The following is an 18,559-nucleotide window of genomic DNA, read 5'->3' as shown; positions in this document are numbered from 1 at the left end:
CTATGAACGGCCAATTCTGAGCCTGGTGGTAAGGCACTGGGCTGAGATGTCTCTAGACTGAAAGGGAGTTAATGTTCTGCACACCAGGGAGGATCGCTCTGAGTTAAGAAGTAGTCATAAGATAAGACCCTAGATAATCATGGACTTAACCGTCTCTGAGGACCCCACAGTTTCAGGTTTTTCACCTGAAAACCAGAATATCAGCCAGACTGGCCACCCCCTCACCTGAAAACCAGAATATCAGCCAGACTGGCCACTCCCTCGTGTTAGGAGAGTTAAGTTCATAACGGGCTCTCTTCCCTTTCTGAAGTGGACATGAAAGCCAGGAGGACTTTATAGCTAGAAGACAGAGGACACTAGGAATTGAACTGCGTAAAGGAAAAGAGAGGAGGGTTTCAGTGGTTCCACAGGATAAAAACCCAGCCCTGGGGCACTAGAGCAAGTACAGTGAGCAGAGCCAGAGACTCCTTCCTGGAGGCTTTGTTCTGGGCCAGGCGCCTCGATGCCAGCGCCGCTTGCGCAGGATCCCTCAGAGTGGGACCCAAGACTGTCTCAGCTCTTCACTTCCACGCCATGGGGTCCAGATGCTGCGAGGTCTCTTCTTTCTCCTTCTTTCCCCTTCCTTTCCCACCGGGAGAGTCGAGCTTGACAGCAAACGCATCAAGTGACAGCTTTAAGGCGGAAGGGGTGGGGGTAGTCCCGCCCCACTCCTGCCGCACTGGGTCCCCTCATTCACTTAGCACACCCTGGCGCCTGGAGTCGGTACTGGCAGTAAGAGGGGTCCAAAGACTGCGCCCCTACCCAGCCCCAGACGCTCTGGCCCACTCCAAGGCTGATCTGCCTGCAAAGATTGGTCCCGCCGCTTCCAGACCCGCCTGGGACTGACGGTTCCCAACTCTCTGAGTCGGCTTCCTTGCTGCACCTAGCTTGTCCCAGACGGGTAGAGGGAACGTAGAGTGCTTAGTGCAAAGCCAGGATCTTGGTGGCAGCAGCTACGCCCGATGGGGGAGTAGGGGAGGTGCAGAGGTGCCAGGGCACCGAGGGTCAGCAGGACATCTGGCCTGGCCACGCGGCTTCAAGTTTCCACGGGCGCAAGGTTGTGCAACTGGGAGCAGAGCGAGAGCCGCGGGCGCCTTGGAAAACAAGGCGAGCCCATAAACAAAGCCACGTGGCCTTGGGGCGCGGGGGGGGGGGGCGGGCTAAGAGCAGGCGGCTCTTCCGGCAACAAAGAGACCGGGCAGCGGCCCGGGATAAATACTGCGCTCCGGCAACCACGCAGCATTCCCGGAGTCAGGACGCGACACGCGACTCTCCCCAGCGCCTGAGCCCCTGTGAGTGCAAGGACCCCCGAATCCACCCAGGACCCTCAGCCCCCCACACCAGTTCCCCCACTCTTGTCCTGGTCGCCGCCTGCGTTCTCCAGCATCTTCCCAGCGCGCCCCATCCCCTGGGCAAGCCAGGCCGGTTCCTGACTGCCAATCCGTCCTGTCCGTCCATCCGTCCGGTCTGCGCTCGGTACCATGCCGTTCCTTGGGCAGGACTGGCGGTCCCCGGGCCAGAGCTGGGTGAAGACGGCCGACGGCTGGAAGCGCTTCTTGGATGAGAAAAGCGGCAGCTTTGTGAGCGACCTCAGCAGGTGAGGACATTCGCCGACTTTCAGCCCCATAAAACCGATCTTAGCTGGTCAGGGGGCAAGGGGAGAAGTGCGGACCTCAGGGGCAGGTGAAGGAGGGCAAGCAGGTCTGGGCCAGAATAAAGAGGAGGCTTCCAGATGAAGGGACAGAAGTGAGGTGCCGGGGTTTCGGCAAAGGTCGCCAGAACATGAGAGATGGGTAATTTAGCGTCTCCTACTGATGAAGGTCCGTTTCTCTCAGAAGAAAAGTTCCCATACAGAACCCGGGATCCCTCAATCTGGCAATAGGGGATTATGTCCCAAAACACTTGGACACAGGCGCACAACTCACGGACTCTTCCTTTAGATCCCGGAATCGCACAGTTACTGCTTTAAGTGGGCGCTAGCGACTTGGCTGTTTGCCTTTCACTGTCCTGTGACAGGACCCCAAGAGTACAAGAGCGGTAGTAGTCACAAAGCCGGATGATGGGATTGGTCGTGGGCCCTGCCATGAGTGCATGAAGGCTCTTCCCACGCACAGTCTACGGCTGAGTGGGCTGAGACAAAAAAAAAAAAAAGAGTAACTGGGAGGGGCAGCCGATGGGCCCCAGGACAACAGCCCTCCTGGGCAGACTTACGGAGTGGGTCGTTGTGGTAACGCTTAGGGGCTGCGGAGGGAGGCAGGGAAGAAATGCAGGAACAATGCTCTGCTTCAGGAAGGACCAGGCCTTTGCACCTGTTTCCTCCGTGGCCCTTGGTCTTTATACCGTGAGCACACTCCCATCCTTAGTGGTACGTGCCAGCTGCAGAAAGACCACCCAGACTTGAAGTCTCACCCGAGCTCCGTCGTCTAGTGGAAAATCTGAGGTCAGAACAAGTGCCCACTCATAAATTATGAGGTCGAGAATCAATCCCCAACCTGGACAGCTGACTCCCTGAGACACCTGAGGAACTGACAGAAGTTTGTTTGGAGGGACTGGTGCAGTTGAGGTCACCCTTAGGTGCTCTCCCCTCCCACTGTCCTTTGATTAACACACACACACCCCTAAGTTGACTTCACCAGAGTCATTTTGTGAGTGGGGCATGTCCCATTGAGTGAGATTTGCCAATGGTTGTTTGAATAAAGGTTTGGTGATTAATTATCAGGAAACGGTTAGTGAGCGGGGTGACCTCCAGTGTCTCCCACTTGTCTGCAATTTGTAATGCTTGAATTCCCTTTGTCTCTTAATGAGGTGAAACAAATCGCTGAACTTGGAGCCTTCCAGAAGAATCAAATATTTTAACCTTGTGTTGGGTCTTTGAGCAAGTCCCAGGGGAGTTTAGAACACTATAAAGAAATCTTACTCACAGAAACTCAGATAAATTACCAACCGTTGTCACCTGACTGTTTTCCAATGAATGAAGTTAACAGTTATACCTAGTACTCTTTTCTTGACTGAGTGAGAAGGGAGTACATCAGAAAGAAGCTTTCTCCTCCCTGGAACCATCCATCTTAGGAGCCTGAATCTAACATCCCAGCTCTTTGTTTATGTATAAAAAAACTTAGCTTCTTTCCAGGATGACTTAGCAGGGGTCCAGCCCACTGCATTATAGTGACTTTCCCTACCTAGTAAAATAGGGTAACAGCCCACTGTGTCTCAGCAGGCTGGGAACTAAACTGGAGAGACCCCCATTTCATCTGGATGCTCAATCCATCCTTGCTCCATGAGACAGAAATAGGACATCTCACTCTCCCTATTCCAAAAGATCTGAAGATGAGTTAAACCTGCCTCTGATGGAGGTGGTGATGGACGCCTTTAATCACACTACTTGAGGCAGAGGCAGCTGGATCTCTGAGTTCAAGGCCAGACTGGACTACAGATTTCAGTTTCAGGATAGCCAGGGTTACACTGAGAAACCCTGTCTCAGAAAACAAAACAAAGCCCTGTCCTTTTGTCCCTTCCTGATCCCCTTTCTTTGCTTGCGGGCCACACCTGTGAGCTGAAGCTGTCACTCTCAGTCATCATGGTCTCAGCAGTGATCAATACAGTGGCCACCTGTGGTCCTCTGCTGAGTCACACTTGAGGAATGGTTTGGTCATCTGCCTCTCAGCAGAGCAGCTGACTGTTTGCAGGGTATTTTTTTCCCCCAGCAACCATAAACAATCCCTCCTTCCACAGCAGAAGCCTGCCAACTTCTTGAAAGCAGTGGCCTTCTGAGTCTGGGTTTGTGATCTCAGATATCTCGCTGTTTTCCGTCTTGGTTTTCCTATGATGTAAGGTTTGGGCCGAGTGCCTGTCAGCACAGGTGAGCTTGAATGCCCTCTCTTGTTCTAAGAAAACAAAAGGCAGGTCCTTTATAAAAGAGGGTGGGTGACTGTAAACTGAACTACTGAGGCTTCTCTAATTCCACGTACCATCCTGAAAGTTGCCCAGCAAGAATAAAGAATAAAGGCGTACTCTGTTGAGGTTATTGTTTAAACCATGGCTTGTCTGCACAGTACACCTGTTATAGACTCTGCCTGCCATTGTCTCTGTGGTCCAGGGCCCTGCCCCCCAACAGCCAATTAATGTTGCAGTCTCAGAATAGCCAAATGCCTCCTGAGATTGTAGAAGAACTTAGATAAGCTTAAAGCTGACCCCTTAAAAAGTTACAGCTGAGCCCAGCTGTGATGGTACATACCTTTTATCCCAGCACAGAGGCAGAGACAGGTAGATCTGAGTTCAAGGCCAGCCTGGTCTACAGAGCAAATTCCAAGATGGCCAGGGCTACACAGAGAAACCCTGTCTCCGAAAACAAAATAAAAAGTTGAAACTGTAAGCTACAGAAGGGATGGCAAGTGTTAGGTTTGTGGGGCAGATTAGAATTTCAAGGAAGGAACACTGTTTGAGCTGGAGCCATCCAAGAATGCTTCAAGGAAGTGGTGGTTGAGATGACCCACACTGCCTCCTCCCCAACCACCCCTGGCCCGCCCCAACTCCAGGATGAGTAATCTCAACTCTCTTCTCCAAGTCTGCACTTCTGCTGTTAAAAGTCCATTCCAGTGTTACATACTGTATGTTGTTAAGGCTGGCCCAGGAAGGAGGAAGTTAGCCTCGAAACCTTGAATAAAAATAATAGATATTTTTACAAGCACTTACTCTGTGCAGGACAGTATTATAATAAGCCCAGTGTGCTAGGCTGTTTCCCCAAATCAATCCAGGAAGTAGCCTTTTCATGTTTGGCAAACTAGATATGACTTTGAGCATCAAAATCTCACTGGACATAATAAGGACTATATAACTGCTTTGGGTCAGGAAATGGTATTAAGTGTTTTTCTTAATTACAAATGAAGTAAGAAATAAAGTTCACATTTCCCATCCCCTCCTTTATCTGCTGCACTAATGTTCCTATTTATTGTCTTACTTTGAAAACTTTCCACTTCTTCTACAGTTGCCTGATAGTATTTTGCATGTGTTTGATGGTGATGTGGGTGTTGAGTGGGGAAGGGCTTTTTCTTTATTCTTGGCCTGTGCCTGTAAACATCAAGATTAGTAAGAAGTAGTTACAAAGTAACAAGTAACTCGAGGATTAGTAAGAAGTAGTTACAAAGTAACAACTCCTCCACTATTGCATTTGGTGGAGGAAACCAGCCTCCTTGAAATGGTTTTGATATTCCTATATATATATGCGCCATGATTTGTAAATGATGGTTGTTTTTCTTGTTACATTTTTGAGCTGTAATTTTCCATTGATTTTGCATTTCCTGGAAGGAGACATAACTGAAGTCTCAAAATAGCCACTGAATATATTATTGCTTAAAAGAAAACATAAGTAGACAATACAAATAAACTTTACAGCCTTGCTCCCAAGCCTCTGGAACTCAACCCCTAATATAAAATGAGATGCATAGGCTTTTTCCTGTGCTTAAAGCTTTTCTACACTCTGCATCAAGAGAGCATCATAAATTATTTGAAATCCTTCTCGAATTGGCTTTTGAAATGAGTCACTCAAACTTAAAGTATGTCCTTCTTGTATCCATAAAGAAAGCAAATGTTCAAATCCCCTTGACCACTTCCCATTAGAAGGTCACTATCTGTGCCCAAGGTTTCTGCAGACCCATATATGTATAGCTCAAACTAAAATGGCTTGTTTTGTGCTTCTCTACATAAGGAATTTCTGCTATAGTTTTCAGGGTATACAAACTACATCATCATGTAGCATGGTCATGTCAGCTGTGTGTCTCTGTGCATATTTCTTTAAGAAATAAGCCTTCCTGGTTATTTTTGTACACTGAATGTTCTATCTTTGTTTTCTGAAGCTTTGGGACACCAGGGGCCACTCGCTTGACTTTCCATCTTTTTCTCTTCCTTGGTTTTGATTAAAATTCTTTAAGTCATCCTCCAAGACTCGGAGTTCTGCTGTTTGTTCTGCCCCTTTTCTTGACCTGAAGCAGATCGTCCCTGGTCAGTGACTTTGTACCCGACACAGCCATGCAAGCAGACAGACAGACAGACACACACTCCGGAGTTGTACAAAGCCTGACCCAAAACACTCACCCTTGGCTCACTCAAGCAAGTGCCTCTGAGAGAGGTCATTTCTGCAACACTCAGTCTGAAGCCTAAAAATACCCTGTTTCCCTGAATGTAAAAGAGAAGGCTAAAGACATTAGGGGACTCAGTAAATGGTATTAGGTGTGACTGGGAGAAGGAAAGTGAGTGGTTGACTGGTGGTCCCTCAAGTTTCTCCCTGTAGGTTCTAAAAGCAGCATAGGGTATCTAGCTGTGATGTCAGCATTTCAGAAAGACCTCTAGGAAAGTCTTACTGAGACACCAGTCGCAATGAAAGAACACTGGACACTGTTCCCAGCCCTCTTTTCCCTTCTCTCATTTACACAAAGCAAGAAACAGAAAAGGCATATATGCTTATTATTCATCCCCACAAAAAAAAGATACAAATCACATTTTAAATCCTGCAGAGGACATTGGAAAACTTAAGATCTCTTAGTATGTTAGTGGACACAACACATACCTAATTTGTACAGGTGGTTGTTATAAATCCTGCCGTCCTCTTGGGGTTAAAAGAGGCAGGGAACCCATTGTCCTGTTAAATTTTAGTATTTCTTCCCCATCATTTCTGTAGAAAGTATTTAGAGATTTTTTTTTCCTTAAATCATGAGACTATCACCCTTATTCCCATGACACCTCAGCTTGCTAAGGGAAATGGATACCTGGCCAAAGTTGAACATGCCCATCTTTCAGTGATCTACAAACTGGATAAGTATATTTGTTGTCTTTTCAGCCCCTCTAAGTTTATGAATTAAAATGTTATGGTTTCTGTGAGGAACCAACATCTTAACCAGAAACCTAAAACAAGTAGCATTGTATGCAAAATACCTACTAGAAGGGGAGTTTGTAAGTCAGCTGTTTGTAATTGTGATCGTGTTCATGCTTTAAAACAGGACAGGAACATACTAGCTAAAGCGACTTGGTTATCCGTTACATGAATGAATTGTAGAATATGTGCATTATAGCTCAATGAAACCATTTTATAAAGAGCGGGATGGGATATCACATGCCTACAATCCTAGCTTTCTATACACACCCAGTATTGAGGAGCTGAGACTGAGGACCACTATGTTCAAAACTAGCCTATACTACATAGTAAATCAAGGCCAGCCTGAGCTACATAGTAAAATCTTGTCAAAAGAAAAAAAAAGAAAAAAAGACAGGTCAAGTTGGACGTTGGTGGCACACAGCACTGAGGAGGCAAAGACAGGTGAATCTATGAGTTTGAGGCCAGCTTGATACACATAGTGAGACTTGTCTTAAAAAGAGAAGGGTGGAGGTTTGGAGATGATGGAAAGGAAGATAAAGAGGAGGGCAAGGAGGGTGGAAGGAGGGAGGATGGGAAAGGGAAGGAAGAAGCCACAGTAGCTTGGCCTAGATGCTCTGCGTCTTGAAAAATGCAGGCATTGTGTGGTGCAGTGACACCAACCGTCACCCTCCCCTTTTGTTTAAAGAGATATTGTAATGGACTGCATTGCTCTTAGAGAGTATAGTGTTCTGTACCAAATTATAATGGAAAGCCCTGTTAGGGAATTCAAAAGAAACGCATGCCCCCATCCCGGCCTTCCACATGGAGGTGATGATATTTTTACTAAGAGAAAGAAGTCTGTGTCTGCAAGAACTGTTTTTGTTTTGTTTTGTTAGATGATTTTATTGGTTTTTTTTTCTGTCTTTTCTGGGAAGCATATATGTTGGTGTGTTTGATAATCCAGTGAATTATTTATAGCTATTTACAATACAGTTGCTGCCCTCTTCTCTTCCATTACAGTTACTGCAACAAGGAGGTGTACAGTAAGGAGAATCTATTCAACAGCCTGAACTACGATGTTGCGGCCAAGAAGAGAAAGAAAGACATACAGAACAGCAAAACCAAAACTCAGTGTAAGTAGTTTGTTTTGAATATAAGAAGAAAGGTATCTGAGAACAGAGCTCACTTGGAAAAGTGCCTGCCTAGGATGCAAAAAGTCCTGGGTTCAGTCCCTTAGTACTGCATAAATTAGACATGGTGGCCCTGGTCCCTTAGTACTGCATAAATTAGACATGGCGGCTCTGGCCTGTCCTTCCAGCAGGAGGATCAGATGTTCAGGGTCTCATCCTCAATACAAAGCAAATCCAAAGCCAGCTGGAGCTACCTCAAAAGAAAAAGAAAGGCTATCTGACAATCTCTCTCTTTTTTTTTAAGATTTATTTATTTATGTATATGAATATGCTCTACTTTCATATATGCCTGCATGACAGATGAGGACATCAGATCCCATTATAGATGGTTGTGAGCCTCCATGTGGTTGCTGGGAACTGAACTCGAGACCTCTGCAAGAACAGTCAACAATCTAAACCTCATCTCTTCTGCCCGGCTGTGTGTCAGTTCTTTTGCGTGGTTCTTGAAAAACAAACTCGTGCCTCTCTTATTAGACAGCTAGCTGCCCTGATGCCTCTGATATCACTAACTGAGTTGACTTCTCAACTGTGCATTTCCCAGACAAAATCAGCATGTTCTTTGCTGTTCAAAAGTCTTTGCTAGGTGAGCTTATCCCTGCTTGTCATTTGCATTTGACATAAGACAGTTACAGTGCAGGAATGTGACCAGCTGAGTCCATTCCAGCAGTATTTTGATTTTTTTAACCGTGTTTTGAGGTTTTGGAAATAGAATTATCAGACTAAGGATGTAGTTCGGTGCTTGCCTCCCAGGCTGAGGCCTGGGTCCATCCTCAGTACTGAATGAGCTAGACGCCTTGACTCTCAGAAAGTAGAAGTGGGGAGAATCAGAAGATTTAAAAAAGGAGAAGAAATAACAAAGGGATGGAGGATTAGCTCAGTGGGCCCTGGGTTCCATCCTCAACTTCAGGGCTTGGGGTGAAGACAAAATAACAGAAGTTTTAAAGGTGTTCAAGTTCACATCAGCCACAGAGTGAGTCTGAGGCCAACCTAGAATACACGGACTGTGTCTCAAAATGCAAAAGGCTGGAAAAAGAAAATAAGTTTGTCCCTCTTGAACAAACTGTATTCATGTGGTCTAGATGCTTAAATGTTAGCAGAGGATGTAAGGTTCTGTTAAAGAATATGAATTATAAATTAGAATAACTTAATCCACTTGGTCTGCATATTTCCCCATGTTACCTGTTCTGTATCCACTTTTCATGGCCTTGTATACGTTTTAGGTTTGGCATTTAAAACAAAGGTACTCGAGTGTTAGATTATCTTTTTAATCTGGAGGTTTGAGAACACCATATCTAATATCAAAGACTCAGATTGCTTCAATTGAAGCAAATTACGGATCCAATATTTAGAAACCACAGAAATTGAGTATTTTTATTCTCATAGATTGTTAAGTCTCTCTCTCTCTCTCTCTCTCTCTTTTTTTTTTTTTGTCAAAACATTTTGAACTTTGGAATAAATAAAAAAAAAAGAGTCGTATTTAAAATCTTGGTAGGCCTGCTACCAATTTTTCAGATATATTTCTGTTTCCATTTTTTGGACTCTGTAGATTTCCATCAGGAAAAGTGGATCTATGTTCACAAAGGGAGTACCAAGGAGGTAAGTCACCATCCATTTACTAAAGCCCTGTGCTTAGTAACGCTGTGCCTTCCTAAGAGAGAATTGGGCAACAGCAGTCCTTTAATTACAACAGAAGGTGGGAGGGTATCCACTTTCTGTTACGGAGAGGAGCAAGGAGAGAGCTCTCTTTGGACTTCAGCTTGGCTAGATCTTAGCTTTGAGAGGACTAATGAGTAAATCCAGCAGATCTTTTCAGTGCCTGCTCTTTGAGCTGTAGGTGGGGACAAGACCTTCCTCAAGCCATCTTCTACAGCATATGATAAAACAGACAATTTGATCACTAGGACAGGAGGCAATATGATAGAGTGACAGCATTCCTGTTTCTCTCAGGGTCCATGAAAACACCTCATTTCTCTATGACATCAGACACAGAGAGAGTGGATCAGTGACAAACCCAGAAACTTAGGACAGGAAGAGATGATATGGCAGAACACTGTCTTTGAAATTCTCTGTACATCCATTCTAGAAGTCCAACATTTGTTTTCTTCCTCACAAAGCAGAGCGTTATCAGTGGCTGTGGTGTGATGCCACAGTGGAGGCGGGTAGAACCGATCCTCTTCCCATGAGTATTTGACAGACACTCTCACAAACCCTAATAGCCTATACTCAGTTCCCAGTGACACACTCTGCATCCGTACTCCAAGACTAGTGTAGAGAGCTCAACTGGTACTAGTCATGAGAAGGGGTGTCCACAGATTAGTCCAGGTTAGTCCCCAACCCAAGTAGATGTGGGCTCTACCACACACCTTGTGTCTCCTGGGATTCAGATGCTGGAAGGCAGAGCCTGGTTCTCTAAGATGAGCAGCCAACTGGTTCAGTGGAGTCCTCTGGGCTGTACTGGAGAATAGCCTCTGCGTGGCAGGCGTAATGTGTGCCTCTGTCCCACATGCAGCGCCATGGATACTGTACTTTGGGAGAAGCTTTCAACAGACTGGACTTCTCCACTGCCATCCTGGATTCCAGAAGATTCAACTACGTAGTAAGGGTGAGTCTCAAGAACCCAAGCTTATCCAGACTCTTGAATTGGACTGTTAACATTTGTGTTGTCCTGGGGGGTGGGGGGAGGAGAGAGAGAGAGAGAGAGAGAGAGAGAGAGAGAGAGAGAGAGAGAGAGAGAGAGAGAGAAATTTTCATGCCAGAGTTTCAGGGCAGTCAGAAAACAACTCTTCTCCCAACCCCCAATACTTGAAGGTAGGTAGCTGTGCTGTTATTTCTGAGGGTCATAATTCCTCAGTGAATCTGTCCATGGGTAAGTCTACCCCAAGTGAGAATCCACTCCTGGTCCTCTCCACACCTACCCTGTCTAAGTGGCAGGCAGCAACACCAGCAAAGGAGAGCTTCTCAGGAAATAAGCCCCAAATTAAACTTTTGTGGAAACCTCCTGATTGTTCTCACTCTCCTGCTTCAGCTGGCTCTGGGTCACATCAGTCATGTAGGCTCAAAATGGTTGAGCTCAAAGCCCCAGTGCAGCCCTCCCACGCCTACCATCTCATAGTAAGTCTCCATCTACCTCAGCCTGACACCTCCTTTATGGTCTTTCTATTTTAAACCATTTGAAACTGTTAATGAAGTAGCACAAGTAAGGTTAACATGACTTGAAAGCTATTGAGTTTATTTGTGTGATTGTTTTTCATGGACACATGCACGCACACACACCATTGTACATCTTTTATTGATGGTTCTCCCTGGGTGGAAGCAGCTGTTTAGGATCGGGGCTCTGGAGTGAGGGGGAATTTTCCTCCTGTGGGGGTTGCTTGGGTTAGCTTTTGTTTTCTTTTTCTGGGTTGTGCAGCTTCTCGGTGCCCATAACACAGTCAGATGACTGAAGAGACTCAGCCAAAGGGATGACATTCAAGCCCCCTTGAGGCCTGGTTCATTCACCTGTCATCTGGGCAGATGCAGGCTGCCTGGACAGAGTGACCTGGCAAAAGCCCAGGCCTTCAAGCAGCAGATTGGAAGCCCTGGGCTGAGTCCATGACGTATAGGCAGTTCTGTCCAGTCTCTGGCTGAGCCGTTCTTCAGTCCAAGAGGGATAAAAATAAGAGCCCTTCTTGGGCAAAATGTTCCTGTCATTCAGCCTGACTCCGCCAGTCTAGAGAGGTCACCTAGTCCTTGCAATGCCTGCAAACTAGTCTGGATGGTTGGAAATGGTCCCGGGGAGATCTGGAAACTTCTGTTGCTAAGAATATGACTAGTTTCCATCATCTGTGTTAAAGGAGACACTCGGGTCTGATTTCCTGTTACAAATCGATCATCAGAATGGTCTGGTTTTAGGCGGCTTTCCTTCCACCTACTTTTCTTTTCAGAAGAAATAAGGCAGAGGGCCCAGATTCTAACACAGCAGCAACTGTTTGTCACCTTTACTCTTTTCAGTGTTCCTATGAATTGTGGGTGCTTATATAACTTCCATGTAAACAAACGGTACAGCCAGGCAACTGACTTAGCCGATGTCACAGGACTAGAGAAGGAACAAACAGTGGATATGAAAACTGGGTATTCTTAAGATACTTGTATCTGCTTCCCTGGGTTCTTTGTAAGCAGGGAATTAAAGTAAATGTCCTGAAGTCAGGCCCCACTTGGGTTCCTCTTCCGTAAGAGGGGTGTCCCCAGTTTCAAAGGGAAAGTGTCTAAACCCTGAGACACTTTTACACATGGGTGAGCTCTGCAGATTAGAACCAGCTGTACAGACTCAGCCACTAATATCTAATATTGCCTGCTTACCAAAACCACCATTGAACCCCCATAAAAGGGGCTTGGAAGTTGGTAACTCGGAACAGCAGCCGACTGACCTCAGAACTGGCTGCATGCTGTAATCACCTAGGAAGCTGGTAAGTGGTGGGCCCTGCCCCCAAGAGCTTCTGAAGTAATTAACTGTAAGTTGTGTTCAGGTGATGGCATCTCTTAACTATCTGTCAGGGAAAGCCCAGTGAGCTTTAGAGTCTGCAAACTAATTGAGAAATTTATTCAGGGCCCAAATGATGTATTTTGCATATGAACTTTTAAAAACAGTATACACAGCATCAAATGATGGCTTCTGAAGGGTGTACTGTGGTCTGTGTGGGAAGAGGGGAGCCCCTCCCACTTTCCGACTCCAAATCCAAGCCATAGTAGCTATGGTACCTTTCATAAATCAATTGCTTTGACCCTCTAACCTATGAGGCTGTGTCAAAGCCTTTCTCTGAGACTGGGAAAATACAGTGTGAAGATGAAGAGGAAGGGTGTGGGAATCGCTCTGTAAGTTTCAGTGACTGAAATATGTGCAGCCATCTTTCTTGAGCGATTAAGATAGAGTCTGGGTTTGCAGATGGGGTACAGTTCAGGATTGACCTATTTGCAGTAGGACTTGTGAGGTGCTAAAACTAGCTGGACATCTTTGGTTTTGGCTCCTTACTCTCTCTGCAGCGTGGCTGGACAATGGCAAACATCAACACTTAGCAAAACAGCCGTGCCTCAGTGAGTCACTTAGGAGGCTGCATTATTAGGGACCAGGGAGATGGTGCACCAGCTAAAGGCTCTTGCCACACAAACCTGGTGACTGGAATTCAGCCCCCTGGACCCGTGCTTCGGAAGGAGAAACTGACCTCACGAGTTGTCCTTTGATCTCCCTATGTACATTGTGGTAAGCATGCACCATGTGAACATACATGCACACACATACACACACTAAACAAATGGTTGGGTGTTCTTTAATTTTTTTTTAAAGAAATGAGAGAGACCCTGCCTCAAAGCAAGACAGAAGGAAGAGAAAAAAGGATGTCTTGTGCTCTCTGTACACTTACTGTGACACACACACACATACACAACACACACATTACATACACACAAAAGAAAAATAAATATTTTTTTAAAAATTTTTTTGATAGACGATGAAATGGAACTGTCTCCAAGACAGCCCATTATTCAAGTGAGGAACAAAAAACCTTCTTGGGAAGGATAAGATGGAATTGAGTTAAAACTCTATAGCAACAATTTAAAAAAAAAATGGCCTAGGGTTGCAGACATGGCTCCATGAGGGAGCACTTGCTTAGGGTGTGGCATTCCCTGGATTCTAGCTCCAACGTTGAACAAAATGTTTCTATATACACATATATGTATATGAGTGTAATTCTTTACCTGATGTGGCTGAATACAGTGTAGGGTATAGCTGTAATTGAATTTGGCCTTGTATAATAATTAATAGGATACATAAATTATGCACAACCCAAATATCAGTGTCTGTGAAGACTTGTTACATATTGTCTATGGCTCTTTCTGTGCTGAGTGGAAGTTGGATTCAGAGTTGCATGGCAGTTCTTGTGGCCCAGAAGCCTGGAACATTTTGTATCCTTTAAAACTGTTTTGGCCTCTACTGGTGCTTCCAGTTGGTGAGCTGGGAACTATGTACTGCAGAGCTATCATCATAAGACAGAGTTTGAGGAGGTAGGAAGCATACAGGAGGTAGCCTGTTAAGTCTCCGGAAGAAGGATCACTGTGAGCAGCTTGTCCAAGAACTACCAGGAAGGAGTAAGTGAGGTTTGAAAGATTTTGAGTGTTGATGATGATGGGTCAGTTAAATATGTCTAAACAAGGAGGCAGACATGAGAAAAGGCTCTGAGTGCGAGGCTTCTCTATGTGATGTCATCTGGTAGCCAGGAAGGATCCATGGGGAAGAAGAAGTCAGGGACTAGAGGATGTTGGAAAGGTTATTTTAGTAGTCATGATTTATGGCAGCTTCTGACATTAAACCAGTTCCCAGCTATCTCTTTGCAGTCCACTGATTCCAACCCTGTCCATCTGCTTCTTCGATGAGGTCAGGCTGTTCAGTGGGCAGATGTGCTGAACTCATCTGAAGACGAGAAAGCAAACATCAGGGAATCAAGTGATTTGTACAAGGTTGCCTAGCCAAGAAGAGACACAGGGAATCTAACCCTGATCCTCTGTCCTGTGGCTCTGTACTTAGTGCCCTTCACTGTATGCTCAGATGGAGAAATCCCTTCTTTGATTTGATGTGTGCATGTGAGGGCAGACATGTACCTGCTACAATGCACACATGGAGGTCACAGGACGACTTCTGAGCATTGGTTCTCTCCTTCCAGTTAAGCTCAGGCCAGCAGGCGTGTGTGCAGCAAAGGTGTTTACCTGTTGCACCGTCATGTTCCCCTCTGCCTTTTATATCACATAACCGTCTGTATCACATGGACACACATTCACAGGAAAAGACCGTGATGCCAAAATACGTTTGGCCATCCTTCTCAGTTCTTCTATGGGATGAAAATGAGACCAGCCACCTGGCAACCATAGCTGCAATTATCAACCCAGGAAGTTGGTGCGGAACTTGAATACCCACTTTCTGACTGGTGTAAACTGGCCCCTTGTGTGTTAGGAGTACAGGAAGGACAAAGAAAGCCTATAGCCCTATTCTCTGTCCCTCTGCAACAAAGAGGACCGTGAGTTCAAGGCACATTCTTACTGTTTACCACACTACCATCCTAAGTCTATTTGAATATTTCTAGCAAGTTGCTACATTCCTACAACCCCCCCCAAAAAAATGCATTTTCCAGAAAAACATGTTTCAGTTTAAGTTGATGGGTGGTTTGGCAAACAAAAGACCAATACGAGCCAATGAGTCAAATTTAAACCCAGTACTGAAATTAAGGGCATGCGGATGCCAAGCCCCAGTGGGTTGCCATGTGCATAATAGCTTGGCTCTTCATGCAGCTTCTTCGGCCACAGGAACCTTGGATTAAATTGGTGCTTTACACACTTGGTGGCCTTCCTGAGATGGAAGGGGCCTCAGAGATCAGGGCCTTAAAACTCTCAGTGTCTGACAGAGCTGGAAGGACGCCAGCCACTGCAGGAGCAACAAGGCAGCAGAGCAGCAACATGACTCTCACAAATGATTTGAATGGCCATGTTTCCATATTTTTCTAACTGACTTTTCTTAGCCCGCTTTCGGAATTACTGGCTCAAAAACATGTTCTTTTTTTTGTGTGTGGGGGGAGCCAGAATCTAAACACATAGTAACATAGGTCTTAGAAAATATATTTTATATTGAAGTCTACTTTGGACTCTAGGCTGAATCGGTACTTATTACAGAGTGAACAGGTGAACTGAGTTTTAAGTACAAGTTTAGTGCCCATCCAAGAAGGATGCTTATGAAACAACTAATACCATACGTGACCTAGAACTCAAAGCCTCCAGATTCTGTGAAAGGTCTCCAATGCCAAGGATGAAAGAGTTGACATCATCCCCCTGTTATGTTCTGTACATGGCAAAATGCTTCAAGTGATTATGTTTGAAGCCCTAATTTGTACGAAGCCCACGTACCAGTGTGCCTCAGCCCCTTGAGAATTGCATGGGATCTTGCCTCTGCTACCAGGTGTTTTTTTTCAACAGTGTAAGCAATTGGTTGGGTTTGATGTTGTCTAGGAGTGCTGCATATAACTTCTTGAAAGACACAGAACCTGAGATGCTTCCTTCAGGGTTGTCCAGGATTTGGCCAGAGGGAGGGGTAAGCAGAAGGCTTTGCAGGAACTAAAGGTGTGTGCAGAAACCTGGAGATGGGAAAGGACAGAAGCGAAGGAGAGTGAGGTAGGCTTGAGAATGATGTCACATTCAGCCTCACAGGAGCATAGGGAGGGGTGGGACATTCTGGAGTAAAAGAGGCCACACTGGAAGAATTGGGAGGTTTAGTGTAAATAGTGGCAACAAGGAAGTCATGACTGCTCAGAGCTATACAGCAGGAATCAGGGATCCTTTGTAAGTACCAAAGTCACTGAGATAGTTAAAAGGTGGAGAGACAGGTTTCTCTTGGCTGAGGATACAACTAATTCATATAAACTTGGCCCTCCTCACCATTTTAACTCTCTTAGTTCAAGAGCTGTTCCACTTGCAAATAATATTTACCCAATCTTGACATGCCTGGAGATTATTAATGTGGCTGAAATTTTTCTTCTTACAACCTGCCAGTGTTCAAGCTCAAAGTCAGGGCAAAGCTTTCCAGGTATGTGATCTGTGTTATCCATTGAATAAATAAGGATCTTGGAAGTACACAGTACTCAGTGCAGGGAGAGGTGCTGCCTAATGTAACTGAAGGCTTGTTATAAATGATGCCGACTTCCAGTGGGCACCCAGCTCGGGCACTGAGCACGTGAGACATAGCTTGGACTTCCTTTCTCTGCTTTTGATCATGCTGGTAGATTTTTCCATGCAAGGTATGGAGAGCCTCTTCCTGGGAGATGGAAGAATGTGGAACAACTCTTTTTGTTGTTTGCTTGTTTATCTTTAGACAGGGTCTCTATGTTAACCTGGCTGGCCTTGAACTTACAGAGATCTACCTGGTCTGCCTCCCAAGTGCTGTGATTAAAGGGGTGTGCCATCCAAGCCAAGACACAAATACATTCTTATATAGTCTTAACAATATCTCTCAAGAGATAGGATATATGTGGTCGACCTCCGTTTGGATTTGACCTTTTAAACTGCCAGGAAGCAGAAGCTGCTATTTTTATCAATTCTTCTGAAGGCTTAATTGTCGGCATCCCTGTAGAGGTGGGGCATGCTTGCCCTGCAGTGAGTGTTTGAGATTTTTTTTTTACATGGTAGGTAACTTCCTCCTCAGCCCTCTGTGCAGCCCCTGGAGGACCACTCTGAGACAAGATGACCTCTAACCTGAAACTTTGTGTGATCTAGAATCATGTCATTTGACCATCATAAAGAACCTTATCCCAAACAGCAGGGCGTTTGGGTCAACTCTTTCCAGATCCTTCCTAAAATAATACTCTTTGACTCTCAAAGATAAATGTGTATATATAAAAAGTACGTGTGGCATGACTGGCGTGAAGTAGGCAGGGGTGAAATAGTAAACCTGGTTCCCTCTAGCATATTTGAGGGAGAGCTTCTGATTGGACAGGCAGCAAGTATGTGAAGCTGTGCACTAAGTAGCAACAAAGGATCAGGACAGTTAGATGAGAGGGGACAGGGGTTTGGTTTTCAAGTAAGACATCAGGGGTGATTTCTCTGAGCTCTATCTGGGCAACATCAGCTCATCTGGGATGAGATGGAGCCAAGCGTGTAAAGATACGGAAGAGACAGAGACCCACCAGTGAGAATGAACTTCACCTGACTATACAGCAGTTGGGCTGAATAGCAGGGACAGAATGAACTTGGGGACCATTGTACGAAAAGGAAGCTGGAGAAGGGCAGGAAGTAGGTCCAGGAGGACCTTGTCAGTTGTGAAAAGGAGCTTGGGGATTTTCCCACATGCAGAGGGAAAGCATCTGAGGATTTTGAGTGGGGAAGTGACATATTCTTCAAAATATTAGTGCTAGGCTAGCAAGATGGTTCAGCTGCTAAGATGGTTGCTGCCAAGCCTGATGAATTCAATTCCAGAGCCCACATATTGGTAAAGTGGAGAAGCAAACCAACTGTCACACAGTGTTCCTTCACGTCCACTCGCATATGATGGTATACACACACACACAAACACACACACATATGTGTGTATATATGTTAATAAACGTAAGTGCTATACTAGGATGAGTTGCAGAGGAAACCTGTTTTTCAGGAAAGAACAATGGAAGGGAAATTGCTTTTGCCCAGTAACTCTCCAAACATCACATCAAACTGTAGATGATACGCACTCCGAGATTTGCCACATTGTTTTGCTTGCTGTTGGGGTAACAGCTTGCAACTAGACTTTTCTCCGATCCATCATCTCCAGAACCAGCATGAACAGAGGCTAAAGGGCAGGATGTGGTTTGGGCATGTCGAGGCCGCCTCCTCTCTCCAGTAGAAAGCTTCATTCCCTCATGGCCACAGTGAGTCCCTGCACACAATGGCAGATCCCCACGCTGCCCACTCACAGTGACCACCACAGCACCTAGGGGAA

The 18,559-nt window shown here is 45.6% G+C and overlaps 1 protein-coding gene across 1 annotated transcript in view; it reads left to right on the top strand.

The window, feature by feature from the left end:
* Positions 1-1,229: 1,229 nt before the first annotated feature.
* The window catches only part of Fbxo32 (F-box protein 32), a 35,619-nt gene continuing 18,289 nt past the window's right edge, over positions 1,230-18,559 (top strand). Inside the window, exons 1-4 of the mRNA XM_028753866.1 lie at positions 1,230-1,636; positions 7,907-8,019; positions 9,623-9,672; positions 10,586-10,678. Coding sequence (XP_028609699.1) covers positions 1,521-1,636; positions 7,907-8,019; positions 9,623-9,672; positions 10,586-10,678 — 372 coding nt within the window. The 5' untranslated portion in view covers positions 1,230-1,520. The remainder of the gene's footprint in view (positions 1,637-7,906; positions 8,020-9,622; positions 9,673-10,585; positions 10,679-18,559) is intronic.

This window comes from Grammomys surdaster, unplaced genomic scaffold, assembly GCF_004785775.1.
Source record: "Grammomys surdaster isolate TR1022 unplaced genomic scaffold, NIH_TR_1.0 125974, whole genome shotgun sequence".
Classification (NCBI taxonomy): domain Eukaryota; kingdom Metazoa; phylum Chordata; class Mammalia; order Rodentia; family Muridae; genus Grammomys; species Grammomys surdaster.
Note: the sequence above shows the minus strand (reverse complement) of the source record. Positions and strands in the feature narration are given on the sequence as shown.